This window comes from Furipterus horrens, unplaced genomic scaffold (genome assembly GCF_987537825.1).
Source record: "Furipterus horrens unplaced genomic scaffold, mFurHor1.1.pri manual_scaffold_3, whole genome shotgun sequence".
Taxonomy (NCBI): Eukaryota; Metazoa; Chordata; class Mammalia; order Chiroptera; family Furipteridae; genus Furipterus; species Furipterus horrens.
In genome coordinates this window covers 204,924,061-204,948,669 of record NW_028327173.1, presented here as the reverse complement: position 1 = coordinate 204,948,669, position 24,609 = coordinate 204,924,061, and the positions used below count along the sequence as shown (strand labels likewise).

General features: G+C 47.2%; 1 protein-coding gene across 1 annotated transcript; it reads left to right on the top strand.

Moving 5' to 3' along the window:
* Positions 1 to 2,488: 2,488 nt before the first annotated feature.
* Positions 2,489 to 18,931, top strand: SERPINA6 (serpin family A member 6). Its single transcript, XM_090268374.1, is given in 4 exon segments — positions 2,489 to 3,111; positions 10,215 to 10,485; positions 17,170 to 17,317; positions 18,614 to 18,931. Coding segments are annotated over 4 exon segments (1,347 nt in total). The 5' UTR covers positions 2,489 to 2,501.
* Positions 18,932 to 24,609: the final 5,678 nt, after the last annotated feature.

Below are 24,609 nucleotides of genomic sequence, written 5' to 3'. Positions count from 1 at the left end.
TTCTTCTTTTTCTTAAATAAGTCCCTTTAACATTTCATGTAGTAATGGTGACGATGAACTCCTTTAGCTTTACCTTGTCTAGGAAGCACTTTATTTGCTCTTCCATTCTAAATGATAGCTTTGCTGCATAGTGTAGTCTTGGTTGTAGGCCCTTGCTTTTCATCACTTCTAATAGTTCTTGCCTGCCAAGTTTCTTTTGAGAAATCAGCTGATAGTCTTATGGGAATGCCTTTGTAGGTAACGCCCTGCTATTCTCTTGCTGCTTTTAAGAGTCTCTCTTTATCTTTAACCTTTGGTATTTTAATTCTGATGTGTCTTGGTGTGTTCTTCTTTGGGTCCAACTCGTTTGGGACTCTCTGTGCTTCCTGGACTTGTATGTCTATTTCCTTCACTAAATTAGGGAAGTTTCCTTTCATTATTTTTTCAAATAACTTTTCAGTTTCTTGCTCTTCCTCTTCTGGCACCCTATGATTCAGATCTTTGTACATTTAGAGTTGTCCCAGAAGTTCTTAATCTTCTCCTCATTTTTAACACTTCTTGTTTCTTCTTTCTGTTCCAGGTGAAGGTTTACTTCTTCTTTTGTTCCAAATCGTTGATTTGAATCCTGGCTTTCTTCCCATCACTGTTGGTTCCCTGTATATTTTTACTTCACTTTGTAAAACCTTCACATCTTCCTTTATTTTGTGGCCGTAGTCAATTATTTCTCTGAACAACCTTATCACCAGTGTTTTGAACTCTGCATCTGATAGGTTGGCCATCTGTTTAATTTAGTTCTTTTTCTAGGGTTTTGTTCTGTTCTTTCATTTGGGCCATATTTCTTTGCCTCCTCAGTTTGGAAACCTCCCTGTGTTTGTTTCTGTATATTGGGTAGAGCCCTTTTGACTCCATGTCTTGGTAGCATGGCCCAATGCAGGACATGTCCTGCAGGATCCAATGTCACAGCCTACTGCACCACCCAAGCTGGACACTCGAGGCATGCCCCTCGCATGGGCTAAGCACACCCTTCTCTCGTAGCTGAGCCTTGGTTGCTGTTGGCAGACCAATGGAAGGGATCCACCCAGGGCAGTCAGCTGGAAGGTCCAGCTGTGACCACTGACAACCAACCTCTGCCCTCTGTGGATGACCAGCTACACAGGGGCACAGTGGCAGTGCTCTGATGTGGTCCTCAGCTGTCCACTGGGTGAGCTGTCCCCAGGGTCTCCCGGTGGCACAGGCCAAGACCCGCTCCCACCTGTGTCCTGCCTGGGGCACCCTGACCAAGTTACAAAGCAACCGAGATGCCACCCATGCTGAACCTGGAGATTCCCAGGCAAGAAGCCAACCTATGAATCTGATGCTGGCTGCTGGTAGTGCAGGGCCTGCAGCTCACCTGTTGCTTGTTTGATCGAACTTAGGAAGTTGTGAAGCATGAATAAAGACCAAAAGTTGGGTTGGGAAGAGTCTCTGGGGATCTTCAAGGTGAGTCAGCCAGGCCGATGGAGCCCCAGACATGGCACCAGCCCACTGGTTCTGTTGTGGGGCGGGTTTAGAGAAGAGATAATGGCCTCTGCTCACCTTGATGCCAGACACTTGATGCCACTGGTGCCTTTCAAGCTGCTACCCCAGTGCTGGAGCTCAGAGGGAGTGAGTCTGACTTGATGAGTCCCTGTGTGGGTCTTTAAGAGGAACTGCTTAGGGCTCCATCAGTTTCTTTCAACAACTCAATCCCTGATGGATTTTGCAGCCAGAAGTTGTGGGGACTTATCTTCCTAGCACAGGAACCCTGGGTTGGGGGGCCTGGTGTGGGACTCCCTGGTCCTGAGATAGCACACCCCCCCAACTTTTATCTACCACATGGGCTGGGTGAGAGACCAGCCCATTCCACATCTGCACCCCAATTACCTGTCTCGATGGATGTGGCCTCTCCAGCCATACAGTTGTCAGACTTTCACTCAACTTGACCCCCAGTGACGGGTCGATGTCCGCTCCACACTTCAGTTGCAATTCTGACGTGGCCATGCAAAGAGGTGAGCCATGTCCGCTGCCCCATGCTGCCATCTTCTATATTTTCTCCCTCGTTTCCGAAGGACAGTTTTGCCAGATGTAGAATTCTTAGTTGACAGTGTTTTTTCCCCCCCAATACTTTGAATATATTGATTGGGTTGCCATTTAAGCTTTCTCAGCCTCTGTTTCTGCCTACGTACAATCATAATAATTATCTACTTTATTAAATTGTTTGGGGAGGAGGGTTGATGAGTAAATATAGGCAAAACACTTAGGGCAGTGTTGGGCACCTGGTAGATACTTAATAAATCATAGCAGGTCTAATTTATACCTTCAGATGAGAAAATTGAGGACCAGAGTCCTCACTGGCCCCAGGTCATACCAGCCAAGAAGAAGAAGAAGAAGGTGGGGCTTGCATGGGGTCTTCTGCCTGCTGTTCCACCGCGCCCCAATGCCTTGGATGTCCCACAGCACCTAATACACATTTCTAATTTTATAGGGTCGAGCCATCCTGAACAATGCTGCTCTCCCTGTGCACTTGTCTCCTGTGGCTCTCATCCACTGGCCTCTGGACTATCCAGGCTAAGGACCCTGACACCGACGTGAGCATGAGAAACCACCACCGGAACCTGGCTTCAAACAATGCTGATTTCGCCTTTGGCCTCTATAAGCACCTAGTGGCCTCAGCTCCTGGCAAGAACGTCTTCATCTCTCCCGTGAGCATTTCCATGGCCTTGGCTATGCTCTCTCTCGGTGCCCGCGGCTCCACACGGGCCCAGCTTCTCCAGGACCTGGGTTTCAATGTCACTGAGATATCTGAGGCTGAGATCCACCACAGCTTTCGGTACCTCCATCACCTGCTCAGGGAGTCAGACTCCACCTTGGAAGTGACTATGGGCAATGCCATGTTCCTCAACCAGAACCTACAGCTTCTAGAGTCATTCTCAGCAGACGCCAGTCGTTACTATGAGTTGGAGTCCTTGGCTGTAGATTTCCAAGACGGGGCCAGAGCCAGTAAGCAAATTAACGAGTATATCAAGAATGAGACGCAAGGGAAAATCATGGACTTGTTCTTGGAGTTGGATAGCCCAGCCATGCTTATTCTGGTCAACTACATCTTCCTCAAAGGTAACCCTCCACATCCCATTCTGACAAGACTTTACCTACTATTGCCAGGAGTAGTAACAGCTATCAAAACCCAGAGCACACTCTCTGGTAAAGCCTTTTTCTTCACAAAGTACATGCAGTCTGTGAGTCGCCACCTTCACCATAAGCTTATTAGGAAGGTAGAGTTACAGTACTCCCTCACTTATTGTGGGTATTACGTTCTAGACGTCCCCGACCCCCCACGAAGTAGGAACCTTAGATTTATTCTACACTCCTAAACCTACATAACTTTAACAACATACATATACAGGACCGCAAAATCCCGCGATATAGTGAAAAATCAGCGGTAAATAATTAAATATAATATTTTTAAAAACCCCGTGATACAGAGAGGCCGCAATAAGTGAACCACGATATAGAGAGGTCCTACTGTATATAAACTTACAAAAGATCAAAATGACAACCAGAAGAGTCGAGTGGCTTGCCCAAGCTCTTACAGGTTGGTCTGAGGCCCAAACATGTAACCATGAACAGTCTGGCTGCCTCATCGTCTATAAACATTGACTGAGTCCTGGCTGTGAGTCAGGCACTGGGCCAGGAACCGGAAATACAGCCTAGAACCAGACAGACCTCAGAAATTCTCAGATGTCCCTAAGCTGTCATATACACAGTTCCCAAGCGCTCACCGCCAGCTCTGACCGGGTCCCACCGTTGCCAAACTTCAGTCCGCCCATTTGGAACGGGGTTTCCAAGGTGCCTATTCATTAAAACCACCAGGGAGACTTGTTAAAAGTACAGATTCCAGATCCCACATCAGGCCTACTAAAGCAAAACCTCCACAGGAAAGCCCTAGAATTTGTATCTTCCACAGGGCACCCTCCCCTAATCATTTTTAACAATCAGGCAATTTGGGAATATATTGTCATTGAGAATAAAATCTAAACTCCTTGGTTCTCAACCCCCATCCACCCTCAGGGATATTTGGCAATGTCTAGAAATATTTGCAGCTATCACAACTAGGGGTGGGATGTGGTGTAAAGTTTGGGGTATGCTACTGGTATCTACTGGAGTGGAACCTATTGGGGAGAAGCCAGAGATGCTGCTAATCACCCTAAAATGCACAAGCCAGCCCCCATAATGATATCTGCCCCCAAGTGGCTATAGTGGTAAGGTTGAGAAGCTCTGGCCCAGAGTCATCTGCTTCTGTGTCCTCTGTAGCCTTGTGTCAACATTTTCCCTACACACACACACTCACACACACACAGAATATCCAACCACACCAAATTCCTTTCATGTCCTTGAGCATGGCTGTCCCCACAGAAGCCTGTATGAGTTTCCTACTGCTGCTGTAACAAATTATTGCAATTTTGGTAGCTTAAAACCATGCAAATTTATCATATTACAGTTCCGAAGGTCAAAGTCCAAAATGAGTCACATGGGTTGAAGTCCATATGTTAGGAAGGCATGTCCCTTCTGAAGGTCTAAGGCTCTCAGGAAGAATTTGTCCCTTGCCTTTTCTAGCTTCTAGAAGTCACCCCTTCCCTTTTCAAGGCCAACCCATCGCTCCTGCATCTGTTTCTGCCATCATATCTCCGTTCTGACTCTGACCTTCCTGCCTTCCTCTTCAATTTTTAAGGACACTTGTGATTACATTGGGCACACCTGGATAATCCAGAATACTCTCCTCATCTCAAGTTTAGCTTATTAGCAACCTTAATTTCCTCCTGTTATACAACATAACTTACCCACAGGTTCCAGGGATTAGAACACGGACATCTTTGGGGATCATTCTTCCTGCCACAAGCCCATGTCCTTTTGGTTCCCCTGATCCCTCCCTCAAATTGTCCAACTGCCTGCAACTTCTTTCTGCCTTCCAAGTCTTGGCTCAAAAGTCACTTCTTCCATGAAACTTCCCCTGATTCCCTCAGGCAAAACCTGGCTCCTCATGCAAACCCTCTGATGTTTTCATACACCTCAAATTTTAACAACCCTCGTGTTAGAACTTGTAACCCTGGACTCAAGTGGTTCAGTTTCCATTAAGCAGTCATATTCAAAGAGGTACTGATGAGACACGAAAAAAATAAGTAATTACAATACTTAACATGTGTCTATCAACCACTTTAAAGATCATCCAAACCATGATCCCCCGTGGTCTCCTCATGCGCCCTTCTCCTCCTCCCCAGCTTTCACTCAGGGCCTCCCAGTGGCCCCCTTGCCTCCCTGGCCCTCCCCGAGCTGTCAGCCCCCCTCCTCCTCTGGGCTCGCTGCCCATTCTCCAGCACCAGTCTGGGAACCCACCTGGCAGAGGCCTCCCTCCTTGGAGGATGACGAGGGTGACGCACTGACCGGCAAAGGCAGCATTCTTTCTGTCCTTAGCTTTACTGAGATACAGTTGACTTACAACATCATGTAAGTTTAAGATGTACAATGTGATAACTTGATACATGTATAGACTGTGAAATGATGACCAAAATAGGGTTATTTAACACATCCATCACCTCATATTACCTTTGTGCGTGTTGCGTGCTGAGAATTTTTAAGACCTTCTTTCCTAGCAACTTTCAAATATATTATAGTATTGGTAACTGTAAAGAGCCCTGGCTGGTTTGGCTCAGTGGATTGAGCATCGGCCTGCGAGCTAAGTGTCGCTGGTTCGATCTTCCAGTCAGGGCACATCAGAGAAGGAAAACTCTGACTCCAAAAAACCTCCGCTGCCTTGCGGCATACCTCTTCAGGGGAAAGGCTAAGGGAGTAAACCCCGACAGAAAATGCGGAGCCGGAGTCCCTAAGGCGGTTTGACGTTGTAGTCAACACCGGCAACTCCTGCGGCGCACCTGAAGCCAAGCTGTATTGACTCCGTCTTTCCCTTGGACCCTTCAGCTGCGAAGAGATGGGGGGTCTGCTGCATGGGCAACAGCAGACCCTCCATATCACCCTGCCCAGGCTCTGTAGCTTCAGCTTCACTGGAGAGGACACTCCAGCGTCATCACAAGATGTCGATTCAACACGGGAGGAGACAGATACCGTGTCACTCCCGAGTCGGACTGCACAGCCATTCTCGGCAGTGCAGATAGACTCTTAAGAAGCTACACCATCGTCTCTCGAGACGGACGGCTGCCGACGACGACGGTAACTGTAAGTCACCATGCTGAACCTTAGCTTCCCAGAGCTTATTCATCTTATAACTGGACGTTTATTCCTGTTGACCATCTCCACCCATTTCTCCCAAACCGCTGCCCTGGAAACCATTCTACTTGCTGTTCCTATGAGTTCTGTATTTTTAGATTCCACATCCGTATAAGCGAGATCATACAGTATTTGTCTTTTTCTGTCTGACTTAGTTCACTTAACATAATGCCCTCACGTGTCGTCCATATTGTCCTTTTTATGGCTGGGTAATAGTCCATGTGTATACACACCACAGTTTCTGTATCCAGGCATCTGTTGGTAAACCCTCAGGCCGTTTCCACGTCTCGGCTCCTGGGAATAACACTGCGATGAATGTGAGAGTCCAGACATCTCTCGGAGACAGCGATCTTATCATCTTCAGATATATGCCCAGAGGTAGGATTGCGGGATCCTGTGGCAGTTCTAGTTCAGTTTTGAGGACTCTCCATACTGTTTTCCACAATGGCTGTGCTAACTTACATTCCCACCGACAGTGCACAGTGCTTGCCTTTTCTTCATGCTCACGCCAGGTCTTATCTCGTGTTTTTATAAGGGCTGATCCAACACTGTGAGGTGATACCTTGTGATTTTGACTTCCATTCACCTAATGATTAGTAACATTGAATGCCTTTTCAAGTACCTGTTGGATGTTTTTTATATTTTCTTTGGAAAAATGTCTACTCAAGTTCCCTGCCCATTTTAAATGGATTATTTGAGGGTTGTTTTTTTTTTTTTCTTTGCTATTGCATAGCATGAATTCCTCATATAATTTGCATACCAACCCCTTATCCAGCACATTGTTTGCAAATATTTTCTTCCGTTCTATAGGCTGCCTTTTCATTTTGTTGATCATACCTTTTGCTGTGCAGAAGCTTTTCAGTTTGATGTGGTTCCACTTCTCTCTTTTCTTTTCTTGTTTTTGCTTTTGGTATCATAGTTTTAAAAATCATCACAAAGACCAATGTCAAGAAACTTATGTTTTCCTATGTTTTCTTCTAGCAGTTTTATGGTTTCAGGTCTTGTTTTTAAGTTTTTAATCGAGTTTGAGTTAATTTTTGTGAGTGTATAAAACAGGTGTCGAGTTTCATTTTTTGGCAGGTGAATGTCAGTTTTCCCAGCACCATTTATTGAAGAGATTTTCTTTTTTGAGTGTTCTTGGCTCCCTTGTCAAATATTAGTTGACCATATATGTTAGGGTTTATTTCTGGGCTTTCAGTGCTGTTCCATTGGTCTAGTCTGTTCTTATGCCAGTACCACAGTGTTTTGATTACTATAGCTTTATAATATAGTTCAAAATCAGGAAGTGCTTTGCATCCAACTTTGTTCTTCTTTCTCAAGATTGATTTGGCTGCACTGACCAGTGTGGCTCAGTTGGTTGGACACTGTCCCGCAAAGCCCAAGGTCATGGGTTTGATTTCCGGTCAGGGCACATGCCTGGGTTGTGGGTTTAGTTCCTGGCCAGGGTGCATACAAAAGGCAATCAATTGAGGTTTCTCTCCCTGTTTCTCTCTCCCTTTCCCTCTCTCTAAAAATAAATAAATAAAATCTTTAAAAAAAATCAAAACAATTGCTTCGACTCCTTAGGGTCTTTGTGGTCCCACAAAAAAGGCAGCATTCTTCACAGCTGACAGTGGGAGGCCTACAGAGTCTGGAAACGCCTGTCTGGAAAGGCTACTGGTGCCCCCACACATTCCACAGGCATCGCCCCCACCAGACTTGCACTCTGGTGCATGGCGTCCGCACCCGTCTGGTGGCCCCAGGGCGTTTGCATAATGTGTGGCACGTGGAAAGGGCCCACCAGTGACTGCATTGAGGTTCTGGCAGCACAGCGCTGGGAGAGAAGCAAAGCAAACCCAAGTACAGGGAGGGCCCCCCTGAGCCTGGGAGGAGCCTGAGAGGGGCCGCTGGGCCAGGTGCTGACACGGCACAGCCCATTTGGCAGGGGCTTCTCTCTCGCAGTTTCTCCACATGCTCACAACCACCAGGGGGCTGAGATGATGGGAAACAACAGTTCCTATTAATAAAAATCAGGGAGGCTTTGAACATCTAAATGCAGGACAGGGCCCTGACAAGGGTGTGGGCTGCCTCGCTGCACACAAATTTTCTGTGATGCGGCAGAACTACCTGGTAAGCCCCTCTTTAAGCTGCAGGGGACCCTGAAATGTTTCCAGCTAGCCCGAATAGTAGACATGAAGAGAGGTGGAGTTGTCATCACTAATCTTAGGACATGTATAGTGTCCCTGGAGCATTCCTTACTGTCTTGAAAGCTCTTTTCAGGAGAACAATTAAAATATTGTTAAAAGATTTTCCGGGGGTCTCATACTTGCCCTCTCCAGCTTCCCCCGATAAGTTCTTAAGTTGCTCTACCTACCATGAGTTCTGCTGGCCTAAAAATTTCCAAGAAGAAATCCCTTGAAGTGGAGCTTAGAACCCATTCTGTGTTGTTTTGTGCCAAACTGGATATGTTATGCTTGCTTCTATAAAAGAAATGTACAGTAAAAAGCAAATAGTAAACTTTCAGGGATGGAAACCTAGCACTAAAAAATATTTAATGCATTCTTTTTGCTGTAAATTGGACAAGTTAGCCACAAAACACCAGCCCCTTCAGTTCTGAGGACCCCAGACTTCCTTTGGTGGATGTTTTGAGAACTGTCAAAGTATCTCGCTTGCTGTGAGGCAGTCAGACCGTGAACTCACACTCGGTTGTGAGGGATGGACCCAGAATAGCTCCAGGGTCTGCAGGCTCCAGATAGGTAGCTCTCTCCCATGCAGACTCCAGCGTCTCCCTGTTGGCTCCGTCAGCAGCCCTTGCAGAGGGGTTGAGGCTGGTTCAGAACCAAGAGTTTTGGCCTCGTCGATCCACAGATTCCCACAGGCAAGGGGACAGGGGACAGAGAAGGATCTTCCTGGAGTTCTGCTCTGGTCACCTTCAGGCGACCTCACTGGGCAACAGTGACCTCACAAGGGCTTCTGGGCTTAAATCCAATGACTCTGTGTCCATAGCTCTCATCCTTGCGACCGCCAGCCTCTCCCTGTTGACTAAGGACCGGCTGGACTCAGGGTCTTCAGGCATCTCCAGACCCAGGGAGACTTAGCCTGGAGCCCTTGTGACACTCAGCCCATGTCTTTAAATATCCAAAGGTCTGTCACCTGCGAGAAGACTCAGTGGCTGGAACACACTCAGAAGGGCTACAGAGGCTCAGCAGGCAGGCATGACAATCAGGCAGGCTTTGGGTCTAAGGAGCCGTTCTCTCCCCATCAGAGCTGACCAGTAGAAGAAAGTCCCATCTGTGAAGCCAGCAAGTCCCCGGCACAAGGCAAGCAAACTGGCTATGTGATGACTTCGTGGAACGCAGTGGAAGTGATTTGAGCCCAGCTCTTGGTGGGACCCTGTGACCTTGAAGGAATTTTCTCACCTTGATTCTGCCTCCAGGAAACACAGTGTAGCCCTCAGCACCACAAGGGAGGTCAGGAGCCTCCTGCAGAAGAGTGGGGGCAATCTGCTCGGCAGCCAGGTTGCCTGCTGGGCTTCTGTGGCCAGGATGTCAGGGGGGAGAGATGAAACGGGGGGTCCACTCCTCTAAACCGCGCCCCACCCCGACCTTGAAGTTTCAGCCTGAGGTCCAGGAGCTCTTCCACAGCCCCCCACTCCAGGCCCCACTCCAGGCGGGGGCAACGAGGCAGAGTCAGGTTTCCTGAAACCCCGAACCCTAGGGCCAGCATTCTCTTGTTCACACCCTCCTTCTGTGTTTCGGGGCCAGCCTCAGAAACAGGGTTAATTCTGAATTCATCGCAGGGGTGGCAGATGGGAGAGGCCTTAAACCTCTGGGGATTTCCCATCTTACCAGGAAACTTGAGCGGACTGGTGGGAAGCTCCCGGGGAGGCCGCTCTGTAACTGGCTTGGCTCCTGCCCTCACTGCCTGTCTCCTGCCCTCCCTTGCCCTCCTCTCCCCAGGCACGTGGGCGCACTCCTTCAACCTGGAAAGGACGAGGGAAGAGAACTTCTACGTGAACGAGACAACCGTGGTGAAGGTGCCCATGATGTTCCAGTCGCGTGAGATCAAGTACCTCAATGACTCGGTGCTCCCCTGCCAGCTGGTGCAGCTGGAGTACATGGGCAACGGGACTGTGTTCTTCATCCTTCCGGACAAGGGGGAGATAGACACCGTCATCAGTGCCCTGAGCCGGGACACCATTCAGAGGTGGTCCGACACCCTGACCAGCGGGTAAGCGCTCCAGTCGGCCGTGTGCACTTCTGAAGTTCCCAGAGAGTGGGGCAGGTGGGAAAGGGGGGCACCTAGGTGGCCCCCTGCCCCAGACTCACCCTCCAGGGCTCACTGTTTTCATGTCTGCTGGTCCCCAAAGGCCATGAGGTTCTCTGACCTAGAAGTCACACTTATTTATTTATCTGCCAACTGACACTGAGTTACTTTGGGGCATTCCAAAAAGGGAGGTCCCTGGGAAGTTAATAGCTGCCCTCTGTGTTATAACATTTTTTGCATCATTTTCTTTTTATTTTATTTTATTTTTATTTTTCTTGTTATTTTTTTAATATGCTTTATTGATTATGCTGTTACAGTTGTCCCAATTTCTTTTCCCTTTGTTCCCCTCCACCCAGTGACATCCCTCCCTCCAGTTGTCCCCCCCGCCTGCCTTAGTCCATGCCCATTGGTTGTGCATATAGTTCTTCTCAACCTCCTCCTGTCTACTCCACTCCCTCCTACTGTGCTTCTTAATTCCTGTACCACCTCCCTCCCTTCCCCCCTTCCTCCTCCTGCTGACCTCCCCCCCAAATGTTCCCCATACCTATAATTCTTTTCCCACTCTTGTTGCCTACTTAGTTTGCCTTTGTTTCAGTTCCCTAGCTTCTGTTGTTGGTTGTTGTGATACAGTTTTCATTTTAATGTTCATAGTTTTGATCCTCTTTCTCCTAAACAAGTTTCTTTAACATTTCATATAACAGTGGTTTGGAGCTGATGAACTCCTTCATTTTTACTTTGCCCTGGAAACATTTTCTCTGCCCTTCTATTCTGAACGACAGCTTCCCTGGATAGAGTAATCATGGTTGTAGGTTTTTGCTTTTCATTCCTTTGAATATTTCTTGCCAGTCCCTTCTTGCCTGCAGAGTTTCTTTTGAGAAATCAGCTGAGAGTCTTATTGGGACCCCTTTGTATGTAATTCTCTTCTTCTCTCTTGCTGCTTTTAAGATTCTCTCTTTAACCTTAATTTTTGACATTTGATTATAATGTGTCTTGGTATGGTTCTCCCTGGGTCCAGTCTTTTTGGAACTCTCTGTCCTTCCTGAACCTGTAAGTCTATTTCCTTCCCCAAGTTAGGGAAGTTCTGCTTCATTATTTTTTCACATAATTTTTCAATTTCTAGTTCTTCTTCACCTTCTGGCAACCCTTTGATTCAGATGTTGGTCTGCTTATAGCTGTCCAATAAGTTTCTGAACCCCTTCTCATTTTCCTCACTCCTCATTTCCTCTTTCTGCACTGGTTGACTGTTTTTTCCTTCCCTATGTTCCGATTTGTTGATTTGATCCCTGGTTTTCTTGCCCTCACCCCTAGTTTCGTATGTGTTTTTGTTCATTTCAGCAGGACTAGCCTTCATTGCTTCCCTGTCTTGTTTAAGATCTGCTGTTAGGTCTGTAAGTATTTTTATAACCAAAGCTCTGAACTGAGCCTCAGAAAGATTTCCTATCTGCTGCTTCATTAGATTAGATATTTGCTGTCTGGTCAACTGCGTCACTAGGGTCTCCATCATGATCTGTGCCATCCTGACCATTTTGTGTTTACCTTTGCTTCCTGGGCAGGGCTGTCACACCTCCTACACTATAGGGGGTGGAGTCCCATGCACTTGTCACTATGAAGTGACCCTTCTCATCACACTGTGGTGTTTTCTGCAGGGGTGGGGGTCCAAGATGGATTCCTGCCATTCACTCTCCGCTGAGAGACTGGGAGCCTCCTCCTCCATCCCCACCCCCACCAGGCCTCACAGTCAAAGGCAATGGGGGTCTGCCTTCCCTGGCTTTGGAATTGCAAGCTGACGGGTCTGGTCTACATCTGGGGGTGCTCCCCAGGCGCTTCTCGCCTCTCCTTAAATATGGGTGTCTGTGCTTACCACTGTTCTGCCTCCGTCACCACTGCTGCCACTGCTAGCACAGCTTGACCTTTCCACCCTGGCTTCACCCCTCCTACCTGTCCAGACGAGCACCACTTCTTTATAACTTTATACGCTGGACTTCTATTTATTTTCTGGAACTTCTGGTTATTTCTGGGTTTGCAGTAGTTGTATTCCTTCTTAGTTGTGGAGGGAGATGGAACGTGTCAGTCTAGGCTTCTGTCCTGGCTGGAAGTCTCCTGTGTTTGTTTGCTTCCGTGTCCCAGGCAGAGCTGTCTCTCCTTTTACATTGTAAGACGTGGCGCCTTAGGGATTCATCAGTAACAGGCAAACTGTTTCACCACATTGTGGCGCTCTATGTGGGGGAGGGGTCTGAGAAGGAACAATGTCGCCTGCCCAGCACTTGCCCCTTTTCCAGGCACTTCTCCCACTTCCACACCAGACTAGCACTCCTTTAGCTGCTGCCCTGGCCATTGTTCCCAGAGTGGGTGGGTCTGCGGATGTTCTCGGTCTGTGGGGCCTCTTTAATCAAGTGGACTCTGCTGAGAGACCGGCAGTTTCAGCCTCCACCCAACCTGCACTGGTTTGCACAGTCAGAAGCACTGAGGCTTGATTTTCCCTGGTGCTGGGACTGTGAGCTGCGTGGTCTGGTGAGAAGCTGGGAACGCTCCCCAGGTGTCCCTCCTGACTTTTTAAAATGTGTTACTGCGCTTTCTGCTGGCCCGCTGCCACCACACCACGTCCTCTGTACCCTGGCTCCACCCTTCCTACCTGTCTGAGTGAGTATTTCTTCTTTATATCTTTGTTTGCTGGACTTCCATGCAGCTTGATTCTCTGGAACTTCTGGTTGTCTCTAGTTTTGAGGTTGTTTCTTAGTTGTGGAGGGAGATGCAGCGTGTCTGTCTACACCTCCATCTTGGCCAGAAGTCCGCATCATTTTCTTAAAATAAGTTCACCAATCACCCAGCCTCCCACTCACCCCCTTTACTATCTCACTTACCTGACACCAAACACTGCTAAAGACACCCGAGAGACTCCATTTAAAGTTACAATGAAAATGACCAGGTAACAGGTGTGACAGCTCTACCTAAGACACAGAGGCAAACAAACACAGGAGCCTGTCAAGATAAGGAGACAGAGAAGTATGGCCCAAAAGGGGGAATGGCTCAAGGTTCCAGTGGGAGAACTAAGCGACAAGGAGATAGCCAACCTAACAGATGAGGAGATAGCCAACCTAGCAGATGCAGATTTCAAAACACTGGTGATAAAGATACTCACAGACTTGACATATGTGCTTGAGTACGACAAACACATAAGGGAAGAAGTGAAGGCTATGCTAAGTGAAATGAAGGAAACTCCACACAAAACCAATGGTGAAGGGAAGGAAACCAGGGTTCAAATCAATGGTTTGGAACATAAGGAAAAAAAAAAAAAACAGTCCACCAGTACAGAATGAGGAAACAAGAATTGAAAAAAAATGAGGAGAGACTTAGGAACTTCTGGGACAACTTTAAATGTGACAACATCTGAATCATAGGAATGCCAGAAGGAGAAGAAGAAGAGCAAGAAATTGAAAGCTTATGTGAAAAAATAATGAAGGAAAACTTCCCAAATTTGGTGAAGGAAATAGACATACAAGTCCAGGAAGCACAAAGAGTCACAAACAAGCTAGACCCAAAGAGAACTACACCAAGACACATCATAATTAAAATTCCAAAGGTTAAAGATAAAGAGAGAATCTTAAAAGCAGCAAGAGAAACGCAGAGAGTTCCCTACAAAGGGGTGCCTATGAGACTATCAGCTGATTTCTCAGGTGAGAAGGGACTGGCAAGAAGTATTCGAAGTGATAAAAAGCAAGGACTTACAACCAAGATCACTCTATCCAGCAAAGCTATCATTTAGAATGGAAGGGCAGGTGACGTGCTTCCCAGACAAGGTAAAGCTGAAGGAGTCCATCATCACCAAGCCATTATTATATGAAATGTCAAAGGGACTTACTTAAGAAAAAGAAGATAAAAACTATGAACACTAAAGTGATGGCAAACTCACAACTATCAACAACTGAATCTAAAAAATAAAAACAAAATCCAACCAAGCAAACCAGAATAGGAACAGAATCATAGGTATGGGAAGCATTTGGAGGGTTATCAGCTGGGAGGGGAAGGGGGAGAAATGGGGATATGCTGCAGGGACTAAGAAGCATAATTTGTAAATACAAAATAGACAGGGGGAAGTTAAGAATAATATAGGAAAGGGTGAAGCCAAAGAACTTATATGCATGACCCATGGACATGAACTAAGGGAGGTGGGATTGTTGGGGGAAGGGGGTTGCTGGGCAGAGGGGAGCAAAGGGGATATAACTGGGACTACTGTAAGAAAAAAAAAGAAAATGACCACAATATCCACCACGGAACTGACAGAAAGCCTATGAATGACTCTTAAGTCACTCACGGGCTTTAACTCTTCTTCAGTCAATCAGTAAATAAGTAAAGAAAAAAAAGTCAGGACATAAAGTAGGTCACAAATGAATAAAGAGAACGAGAATGAGAAGTGTCCATGGTAGGTAGGGATCAATTTGTCAGCTCTTCACTTTTTCAACTGTCCCATCCCACCTCACCCCCACCCCACAAAGGATGGAACTTGCCACTAGGTGCTCATAATGCACCGTGAATTTGACAAATTCTGGATCCTAATGATTGCAAATGAGGTAGATAATCTTTCCCTTTACACCAAAATAATATCTTAGCTAAATTACTTTAACTTACAATTAATCAATAGCACATAACATTTTCTTCTAAATACTTTTTAAAATAAACATGAAAAGTAAAATTTTGCACCTTTTGCCCTCATACAAGGGGGGACCCAAAAAAAACCACAATTTACTTACAAAAAAATTGTGTGTTTATTCTTACATATTAAACTTCAGTCACCTTCAAAGTACTCTCCATTTGATGCACTACACCTATTGAAACATTTTTTTCCACTGCTCAAACATTTTTTGAGCTAATTGATTTTGATACCTTTTAGTGCTTCTGCCTTTTTTTTGTTTCAGCTCTTCCACACTGGCAAAATGTTTTCCTTTGAAGACCTTTTTCATCCAAGGAAACAAAAAAGGGAGGGTGGGGCATGAGGGTCATGCCATTTTTGGTCAAAAATCACTGAACACTCAGCGTGGTGTGGGCCGGTGTACTCATAAACCACCCACCCTGAAATGGGCAAATGCATTGAAAGAGTCTTCAAAAAAAAATTCACTGAAGCCGAACGCAGCCTCTCACAACAACACCAGCTGGTGCACTGATACGGATGGGTTCCTAGAACACTCCCCTAGTGGGAAAGCCTGTCCTACAAGGGGCCTGCCCTCCAGAAGATAATTCCAGGTTGTTTTTGGGTCCCACCTCGTATGTAACTGGGCATGAATAATTCCCTACTCCACCTGAACGGGGCTCGCCCAGTCCCAGAGCAGAGATCACCCAGTCCCTCACCTCCATGTCGTGCGACCCCTTTCTCCACCCACCCCTCCCAACACCCCACCACCATGACCCCCAAAGCACCAAGCTGGTAACCTTCAGGTCCAGCTGACACCCACCTCCCACGGAAAGCCTCTGTGCCCCCCTCACAGAGCTCACACGCTCTCCCCTTCCTCTCTGTTCCCTCGTCCCGCTGCCACTTACCCAGCTGCTGCACAGTCTCGTGGGGGCGAGGATATGGGGCTTTGAGGCAGCTGGTCCTGGTTTCTTCACATTTCTGCTGCTTCCCAGTGCCAGGACTCGGGGGGATTCCTCCGCCTCGCTGGAGCTTCAGCCTCTCGGCCTGGCCATCGAAGACACTGCCCTGACTTGGTAGGGTTGTGTGAGCGAGTGTGGACTAGATGAGGTACAGAAGGTGAAGCGGGCCTGCCAGGTGCGTGGCGTGGGGCCGTCTCCCTTACTTCCTGCTGCCATTTCCCAGTCGGGAGGAGCATCCTGCTCACCCGCAATGCCTCCTCGGTTCTCCTTGGCGATGTCTTCAAGTTCCTCCTTGTTGCTCTGCGTGAGCGTCCAGGCCTCGCAGGGCCACACCAGCTATGTGCACTGAGGCCACCAGCCTTCCCCGCTGGCCATGGAGCCACGTCATTTCTCTGATGTCCCTCAGACTCATGGTTCCAGGCATCCTCTCTCCCTCTGTAGAGTTGGGAAAGGAAGAAATAGTTAAATGAAATTAATGTCTTGAGAGGTAAAAATCTTTAGCATCCCATTCCCAGAGGATTCCATTTACCTTTCTAGAAACCCCACTTGCTTTATCCAATGGGAACTGCAGGCCACATCACGGAATTCTTACGGAATCCCCCCCAGCGCTCCTGTGCAGAGGGGCTGCGACAGCGTCCCTGCCTGGTTGTGCAGATGAGGTCAGGCACAGAGAGGGGAGGCCTTGGCTGTGTGACACAGCACTGGTGGCACATCTGGGGCCAGGACCCCCGCTCCCAGACCTCTCCCCTCCTCTATTTCTGGCAGGGGGACCACAAGGACATCTCTAGGGACCCTTTTCTTCAATGTCCAGTGGTCCAGCTGTATCACGGGTGGAATCAGCTCAAAGAAAGAGCTGAGAAGAAAAGACTTTGCAATTCAGAGGCCCAGAGAGGAAGCTGCCTATGTGGTAAAGGGAGAGGCAGATCTGGCCCTGTCCCTGTCCAGGCCTGTGTCCCCAAAGAAGTGTGTCCAGCTTGGAGGTAGGGTCTGGAGGGACCACAGAAGTCTGGCTGGCCAGGCCCAGCTCTGCAAAGTCTCACCCTGTCTGCTTCCCCCGAGCAGCCAGGTGGACCTATACATTCCGAAGGTCTCCATCTCTGAAACCTATGACCTTGGGGCCCTCCTGAAGGACATGGGCATTGCAGACATGTTCAACGACCAGGCCAATTTCTCAGGCATCACCCAAGAGCCCCAGCTGAAGTTGTCCAAGGTAAGTGTCTCCAGAGCCTGTCTTGATTTTCCCAAAAAGGCACAACACAAATTATAAGCAACACGGAGTCCATTTATGAAAAGGCCTCTAGGCCCCAGGCTGAGAGCCCAAGGTCCTGTCTAAGGCCGCAGTTTTACAACAGGCTAAGTAAAGACTCAGCAAGAAAATGTGCTGTCCCCAAGGCTACACAGGAAGCTAGTGACAAGGGAGGGCCACAGCCTGGGCATCTACCCATTCTGCCAGGCCACACAGAGGGGTCGCTGTGCAAAAGGAAGTCAGCATGACAGGCCTGAGAGATACCCCTGCAACAAGACACGGGAAAGTGGAAACAGTCAAATGAGATTACACTGAACTTTCTACCCAATTATATTCACATCTTCGTCAGCTTTTTGTTCTGTTAGTCGTTCATTCGTCCATCCATTCACTTAGCAAATCCTTACTGAAGATCTACAGTGTGCCTCCAACTATGCTAGGCCCTGCTCCCACGGGACCTTACAGTGCTATGGGTGACAAACCAAGAGAGGGAACAGGAGCCCCTTCACCCAAGCACATGGATTTTGTCCCCTGGGTATTACCCCAGTTTCTTAGAGGAGGACTCTCTGGCTCAGGGAGACCACAGAGCTAGTAAATAGCAGCCTGACATTTGACCCAGGATCTGTTCCACTCAAAACTCCATTTCCCAAGACACACCACTAGGGCTCCTATCCCAGTTCAGCATCTTCCTAGCCACGCGCCTACGTACAGAGCCGCTCAGACCCCCCGATTCCTTGCAAGTCAGCGAGAGTCCCTGCTCCATAGGATGTGGTTCTTTAATGAGCCAGTTCTTACCCATTGGAGGCTTTTGATACAAGCCACTCAAGCATTTCGCCAATTTCAAAATTCTTTCTAATTTTGTTTTCAACAGAACAGAGATGACCCTTTTCCATACAGAGTAAGCATGAGCACTTTGCGTAAACTGACCCCCGGTATTTAACTAGCGGACTGGAAAGGGAGCGAGCGCTCCCTCTACCAGCCCAGGACCCAGTCAGACCAGTCAGTGCCCCGGGATCTTAAACCTCCATGTAGTGGGTGCCACCTGCCTGCTTCCTAAGGAGGAAGTCTAGGTGCGGCCCACATTCTGCTGGGGGACAGTCCTCAGTTCTAGCCCCGGGGCTGCCACTTAGATGAGGCGCCAGCAAGTGACCTCTGAGCCTCAGCTCCACCATCCATAAAGCCGAGGATGGGAGGAGCCCAAGCAACAAGCCCCCAACCACACCCAACAGGTGCTCAGCCACCACCTTTGATCCATCCCAACAGGTGGTCCATAAGGCTATGCTGCAATTGGACGAGCAGGGAGTGAAGGCAGCTACCCCCACCGAAGTCACCAGAAACATGGCGTCTGAGCCCGTCACCATTCACTTCAACAAGCCCTTCATTGTCATGGTCTTCGACCATTTCACGTGGAGCAGCCTTTTCCTGGTCAAGGTTGTGAATCCGATTTAAGGGCCTGCACTCCCAGGAGCCATAGCACAGCCTGCCTTTAGGTACCAGGGATCCCAGAGAAATGATCCGTGGGGTGGGAGAGGCCCCCAAGTCTTCTCCGGGTTCTCCTCTGTAACCTTGCATTGCAACTGATTACAGAACATTGAAGGAGAAAGGGGAGACACCTGATAAAATCTGAATAAAGTCCATCTAACATAGTACCAATGCCATTTCCGGTTTTTTTCACTGTACTATAATCATATAATAATATGTGGAAGCTGGGGCAAGGGTATATAAAAACAGTATTATTTTTGAAAACTTTTGTATGCTTGAACTTATTTCTAAACAAAACCTTCAACAAGAAGAAATCATGTAAACCAAAATACAACAGAAGACATTTTTAAAGTGCTAGGGAGAAAATGTCATAATATCTTTCAAAAAGAAACCAAGAACAAGTCTTCAGAAACTAAGGCAAAAAGAAACATTTCTTTTCCAGACAAACAAAAGCTAAGAAACTTTATCACTTTCACTAAAAAATTTTTAAAGTAGGAGTTCAAGCAGAAAAAAGATGATTCTAGCTGGAAACTTGGACCTCTATGAAAGAACGAAGAGCACTGGAAAGGGTAAATATGTGGACAAATAGAAAATATTTTAAAATTTCTTTAAGATTTAAAAACTGCTTAAAGCAGAAAAAGTTATCAATTTATTGTTTCTCAACTCCAAATCCTCCCTTCATTGCTGCTCAGCAAAAACTAATCTAGGACTTGTAAACATTTTTGCGTTGCCTGCTGTGCATGCTGCTGAACTGTCAGTAGAGGGCGCTAGAGCGACACTGCAGAAGGAGGAGGCGTTGCCCTCCTGGTTAAGGGCAAAAAGTATTAAATGAGATAAAAAACCAAATTGACTGACTGAGGAACAGACAGACATAAATAGATATTATGATAGATAAATAGATGAATGGATGGATGGATAGGGCATATATTTTGAAATATAAGAATTGAAGGATACTTCCTTAAATATCTTGTTTCCGTCGTCGGCAGCCGTCCGTCTCGAGAGACGATGGTGTAGCTTCTTAAGAGTCCATCTGCACCGCCGAGAATGGCTGTGCAGTCCGACTCGGGAGTGACACGGTATCTGTCTCCTCCCGTGTTGAATCGACATCTTGCGATGACGCTGGAGTGTCCTCTCCAGTGGAGCTGAAGCTACAGAGCCTGGGCAGGGTGATATGGAGGGTCTGCTGTCGCCCATGCAGCAGACCCCCCCTCTCTTCGCAGCTGAAGGGTCCAAGGGAAAGACGGAGTCAATACAGCTTGGCTTCAGGTGAGCCGCAGGAGTTGCCGGTGTTGACTACAACGTCAAACCGCCTTAGGGACTCCGGCTCCGGATTTTCTGTCAGGGTTTACTCCCTTAGCCTTTCCCCTGAAGAGGTATGCCGCAAGGCAGCGGAGGTTTTTTGGAATCAGAGTTTTCCTTCTCTGATGTGCCCTGACTGGAAGATCGAACCAGCGACACTTAGCTCGCAGGCCGACGCTCAATCCACTGAGCCAAACCAGCCAGGGTAAAATATCTTGTTTATACCCTATATATGAACCCGAATCCTAAAGCCATCCTCTTAGTAAGGAAACACTAAATACATTCTACCTGAGGTCAAGAGTAAGACAAGGCTGCTCATTATATCTACTACCATTTTACATTGTGCTGGAGATATCAGACGATGCAATTAGAAAGAGAAAGCAGAGGCGTAGAATTGGAAAAAATGAAGTAAAACTCTATTTTCAGATGACATGTAACATACCTGCTTAACCCTGGCAAATCAATGATAAAACAAACTCAAACAATGAGAAAATTTAGCCTGATATCAGGAAAATGAATTCACATGCAAGAACAACAGTCTTAGCCCTGGTTGCTGTGGCTCAGTGGATTGAGCGTCGGCCTGCGAGCCAAGTGTCGCTGGTTCGATTCCCAGTCAGGGTACATAACTCGGTTGCACGTCAAGTCCCCAGTTGGGGGCGTGAGTGAGAGGCAACCACACAGTGATGTTTCTCTCCCTCTCTTTCTCCTTTCCCCTCTCTCTAAATAAACAAATAAATAAATTTAAAAAAAAAAAAAAAGAACAACAGTCTTCATGCACACAAACAGCAATCGGTTAAGACATGTAATGGAAAAGAAAACCCAAGAGCAACCAGAAAGATACAATACTTGGAAATAAACAACAAATGTACACAATCTATGTTTAGAAATTATAAAATACTTCTTGATGATGCAAAATTAGACTTGAACAAATAGAAAGATATTCCTGAATAAGATGCCTCAACGTCATCCAGATATTCGTTTTCCCTAATTTGATCATTTAATGGTATTCCAGTAAAAATACAAACAATCTTTTTTCTGGAGATGGGCATGATGATACAAAATTCATATAGAAAAACAAACATGCCAGGAAAACACTGAAAAGGAAAAGATATCAAGGGCTTGAGGGGAGGGGGAAGGATAGGCAACTAGCCTGACCAGAAAGATGTTAAAGTATATAACACAGATTTTTTAATTAAATCTGTGAACTTGTGCATGAGTAAGAAGACTAGTACAATAAGTTAGAATTTCTGAAAAGAGACTCAAGAACAAATGGAAATTTAATATTTGATCAAAAAGGACTTTTAAGTAAATGACAGTGGGACAAATGACTAGCCATTGGGGGAGGGGATAATATTAGACCCATTCCTCACACTACAAACAAGAATGAACTAAGATCAGAGGTCTAAACAGAAAAAGAAAAGAAAAGAAAAAAAGAAACACTACAAATACTAGAAGAAAACGCTAATAAATTCCTCTATAATTTAGCTGTAGAGAAAAGCTTTCTCACCATGACTCAAAGATAGGATAAAATTAAAGAAAGAATTGACAAACATGATTACATAAAAATATATTTAACTATATGGTCAAAAATTGATAAGCAAAATCAACAGAACTGAAAACTTGAAATAGTTGCAATATACATCACTGATAAAGAGCGACTATCCCTAACATATGGTGCTAAAACATATGAAAAGTATGTGCAACCTCACTTATCACAAAACATGCAAATTAAAACTAGACTGAGATACCATTTCCTAGCTACGAGGACAAAAATCTGAAAGCTTCACAATACACTTCTATCGGTTGTGTGGGAACAGTCCCTTTCATGCATCAGCAGTGGGAATGCAGAAATTCCTCTAAGGAAGGGAATCTGGAAATATGTCATGTATTAGTTTCCTAAGACTGATGGAACACATTACCACAAAGCAGGTGGTTTTAAACCCGGAAATACATTCATCCGCAGTTTTGGAGGGCACAAGTCAAAGCCCCAGTATCACCTGCAGGGTTTGTCCTTCCGGAAGCTCTGAGAGAGAAGCCCTCCCGTGACTCTCGTGGCTTGGGTGGCCACCGGCAGTCCCCGGTGTGCCGTGGCTTGTAACTACATGCTCCACTCTCCGCCTCTGTCTTCACGTGGCCTTGTCGTCTTCTGTCTCTGCGTCTCAAATCTCCCTCTGCTTTTCTTCCATGAGAATCCCTTGTCAGAACATGGTGACCAGCGAGAGGGAGCGTGGCTCCTACCGCGGCTGTGGGAGCTCCGTGCTCGGTGGCTCGTCTCCTCCCAAAGGCTCCTCCCTCCAGCCCAGTTCCTTCGGGGCGCCTGTGCTGCCTACACTTCCCGTTCTTTCACTGTCAAAACCGGGCAGCGGCTGGACCACCTACTGCGACTTTGGACATATGCAAATGAACCGCACGCAAAGTAAGCAGGTCCCAGCTTCTCCCATAAGAAATAGAAATGGACTTTCTTGTTCCCAGAAGAAATGCTGATGGACCCATCATGACATATTGACTGGGGAAAAGCAGGGAGATGTAACTAACCTGCTAGAAGTGTTGATGGGTAAACTCACCCTAACCAAAGTGTAGGTTTGGAAAGGTGTGGAGATGGTGCCTGCAAGCACAAAACAGGTGATTTCTATTAACCTGTATGAGTAATCAAGAGCCTCTTTTTCTTTTTTTTTCTCCCTTCGCTTTTCCGCCTTCTCTTGCTCCAATGAACTCTCAAGTTGGACTGGGAGTTTTCCTCGTACCTCTCCTTCCTTTCCTTACTCTCAGTAAACCTAGTGTAAAAACCTAGACTGTTTCCTGGGTGATTTCTCGGAGCACGGGCAGCCTGACATACCCGTCATTGGAGTCAAACCTTCCCCCTAAATCTAGGGCGACCTTATCTTGAGATCCTCCCCTTCATCACACCTGTAAAAACCCTTTTCTAAATACAGTCACATTCACAGGTACCAGGAGTTAGGACCTCGACATATCTTCTGGGGAATGACTCTTCAACCAAATACATGTAACAAAATCACAGGGTTATTATTTTTTGATCCCGAAATCCCACTTAGAGGAATTTAGCCTGAAAACACATCTCCAACATTAAAAAAAAAAAATCTGCTCTGTGCTCTTGAACAAGTTAACTGACCTATCCGAGCACCTGTTTCTTTACATCCTCCAAAGAAAACGTCTCATTTCTCTCCTAGTTGAAGGTTCTTTTGACTCCACCCACGACAAACCCTATCTCAAGGAAAGCGTTGTTATTTCGCCTGGGCGGACCGCAGGCGCTAACTCCTAGTTAACCTGAAAATTTCCCCACCTCGCGGGCCACGGTCCTGGGTCCGGCTTCTCGGGGCAACCTGAGAAGTAAGGACTTGCCTGGGCCATCAGCTTCGCAGGGCTGGGGACAGAACGCACCGGCCTGTCATCTTGACAGGTGTCACACGAGCTCAGCAAAGCCAACAGCCGGGCATTTGCCACCAGGTGTGCATGCGCGCGTATGTGCGTATGTGCATATGTGCGTATGTGCATGCGTGCATGCGTGTGTGTATGTTGCAAGGACTTGCGAAGCCCGTTCTTTTCTCCCTGCCTGAGCTTTTCTCGCTCTGAGCCACGCAGAGCAAACTCACTGCGGCCCTCTCGCTTTCTCTGAAGCTAATTATGTCAATAAGTGGCCTTAGTTGTTTTTCAGACATTCAGCCCTGCAGGTTCCAGGACATACTTGCTTTAGAAGCCCCTCAGTCGCTCCCTTCGGAGTGCCTTTCACCTGCCTGCGAGGAATTCCGGGAAGGACCATGCTGCCTCGTCTGAGTTTGCTCCGGCCACCTGAGACCCGTCCTATCAGATCTTTCCCGATCTTTCTACACAAATATGTGTGATAAGCAGAAATCGAGAGCAAACTGGAAGTCAGGTGACCGGGCTCTGTTCTGGCTCCAACACTGGCCAGAAAGGCCTTACTGGGGCTGGGCCCGCATTTCCTCTGTAATGTCCAAATCCGTGGCCATTCTGGATCTAAAATTGTACAACAAACACCATTCTTTAGCACTTCCTTCCGGCCAGGTGCCTGGCTGCACAGGCACGACCTCATGTAACCCTCACACCGGTTCTGAACTGCTCAGCCTCGGGAGCCTCTTTCTACAGAGCAGGAAATGGAGGCAGAGGGAGCTCAAGGAGCTTGTTCAGCCTCACACAGCTAGGGAAAGAGTCTACGCTACAGTGACAGGGACTGAGTTTGACTTGCTGGGTGGGAGCAGGGCGGGACTCCTCGTTGAGGGCAGAGAGCTTCTGAGCCACGCTCATGGGGGTGGGGGCCCTCCTTAGAAACAACATTGCCCATCTCCTTCCTGCTTCCTGGGTGCTGCTGAGATTTTCATAGGCCAGAGGCCCAGTTCTGGCTACTTTGCAGAGGGGAATGCAAGTTCAGACAGGTTAGGTTGCATGCCCCGGGTCTCGCAGCTAGGAATTAGAGGATTTGGGATTCTAGTCCAGGGGTGTCT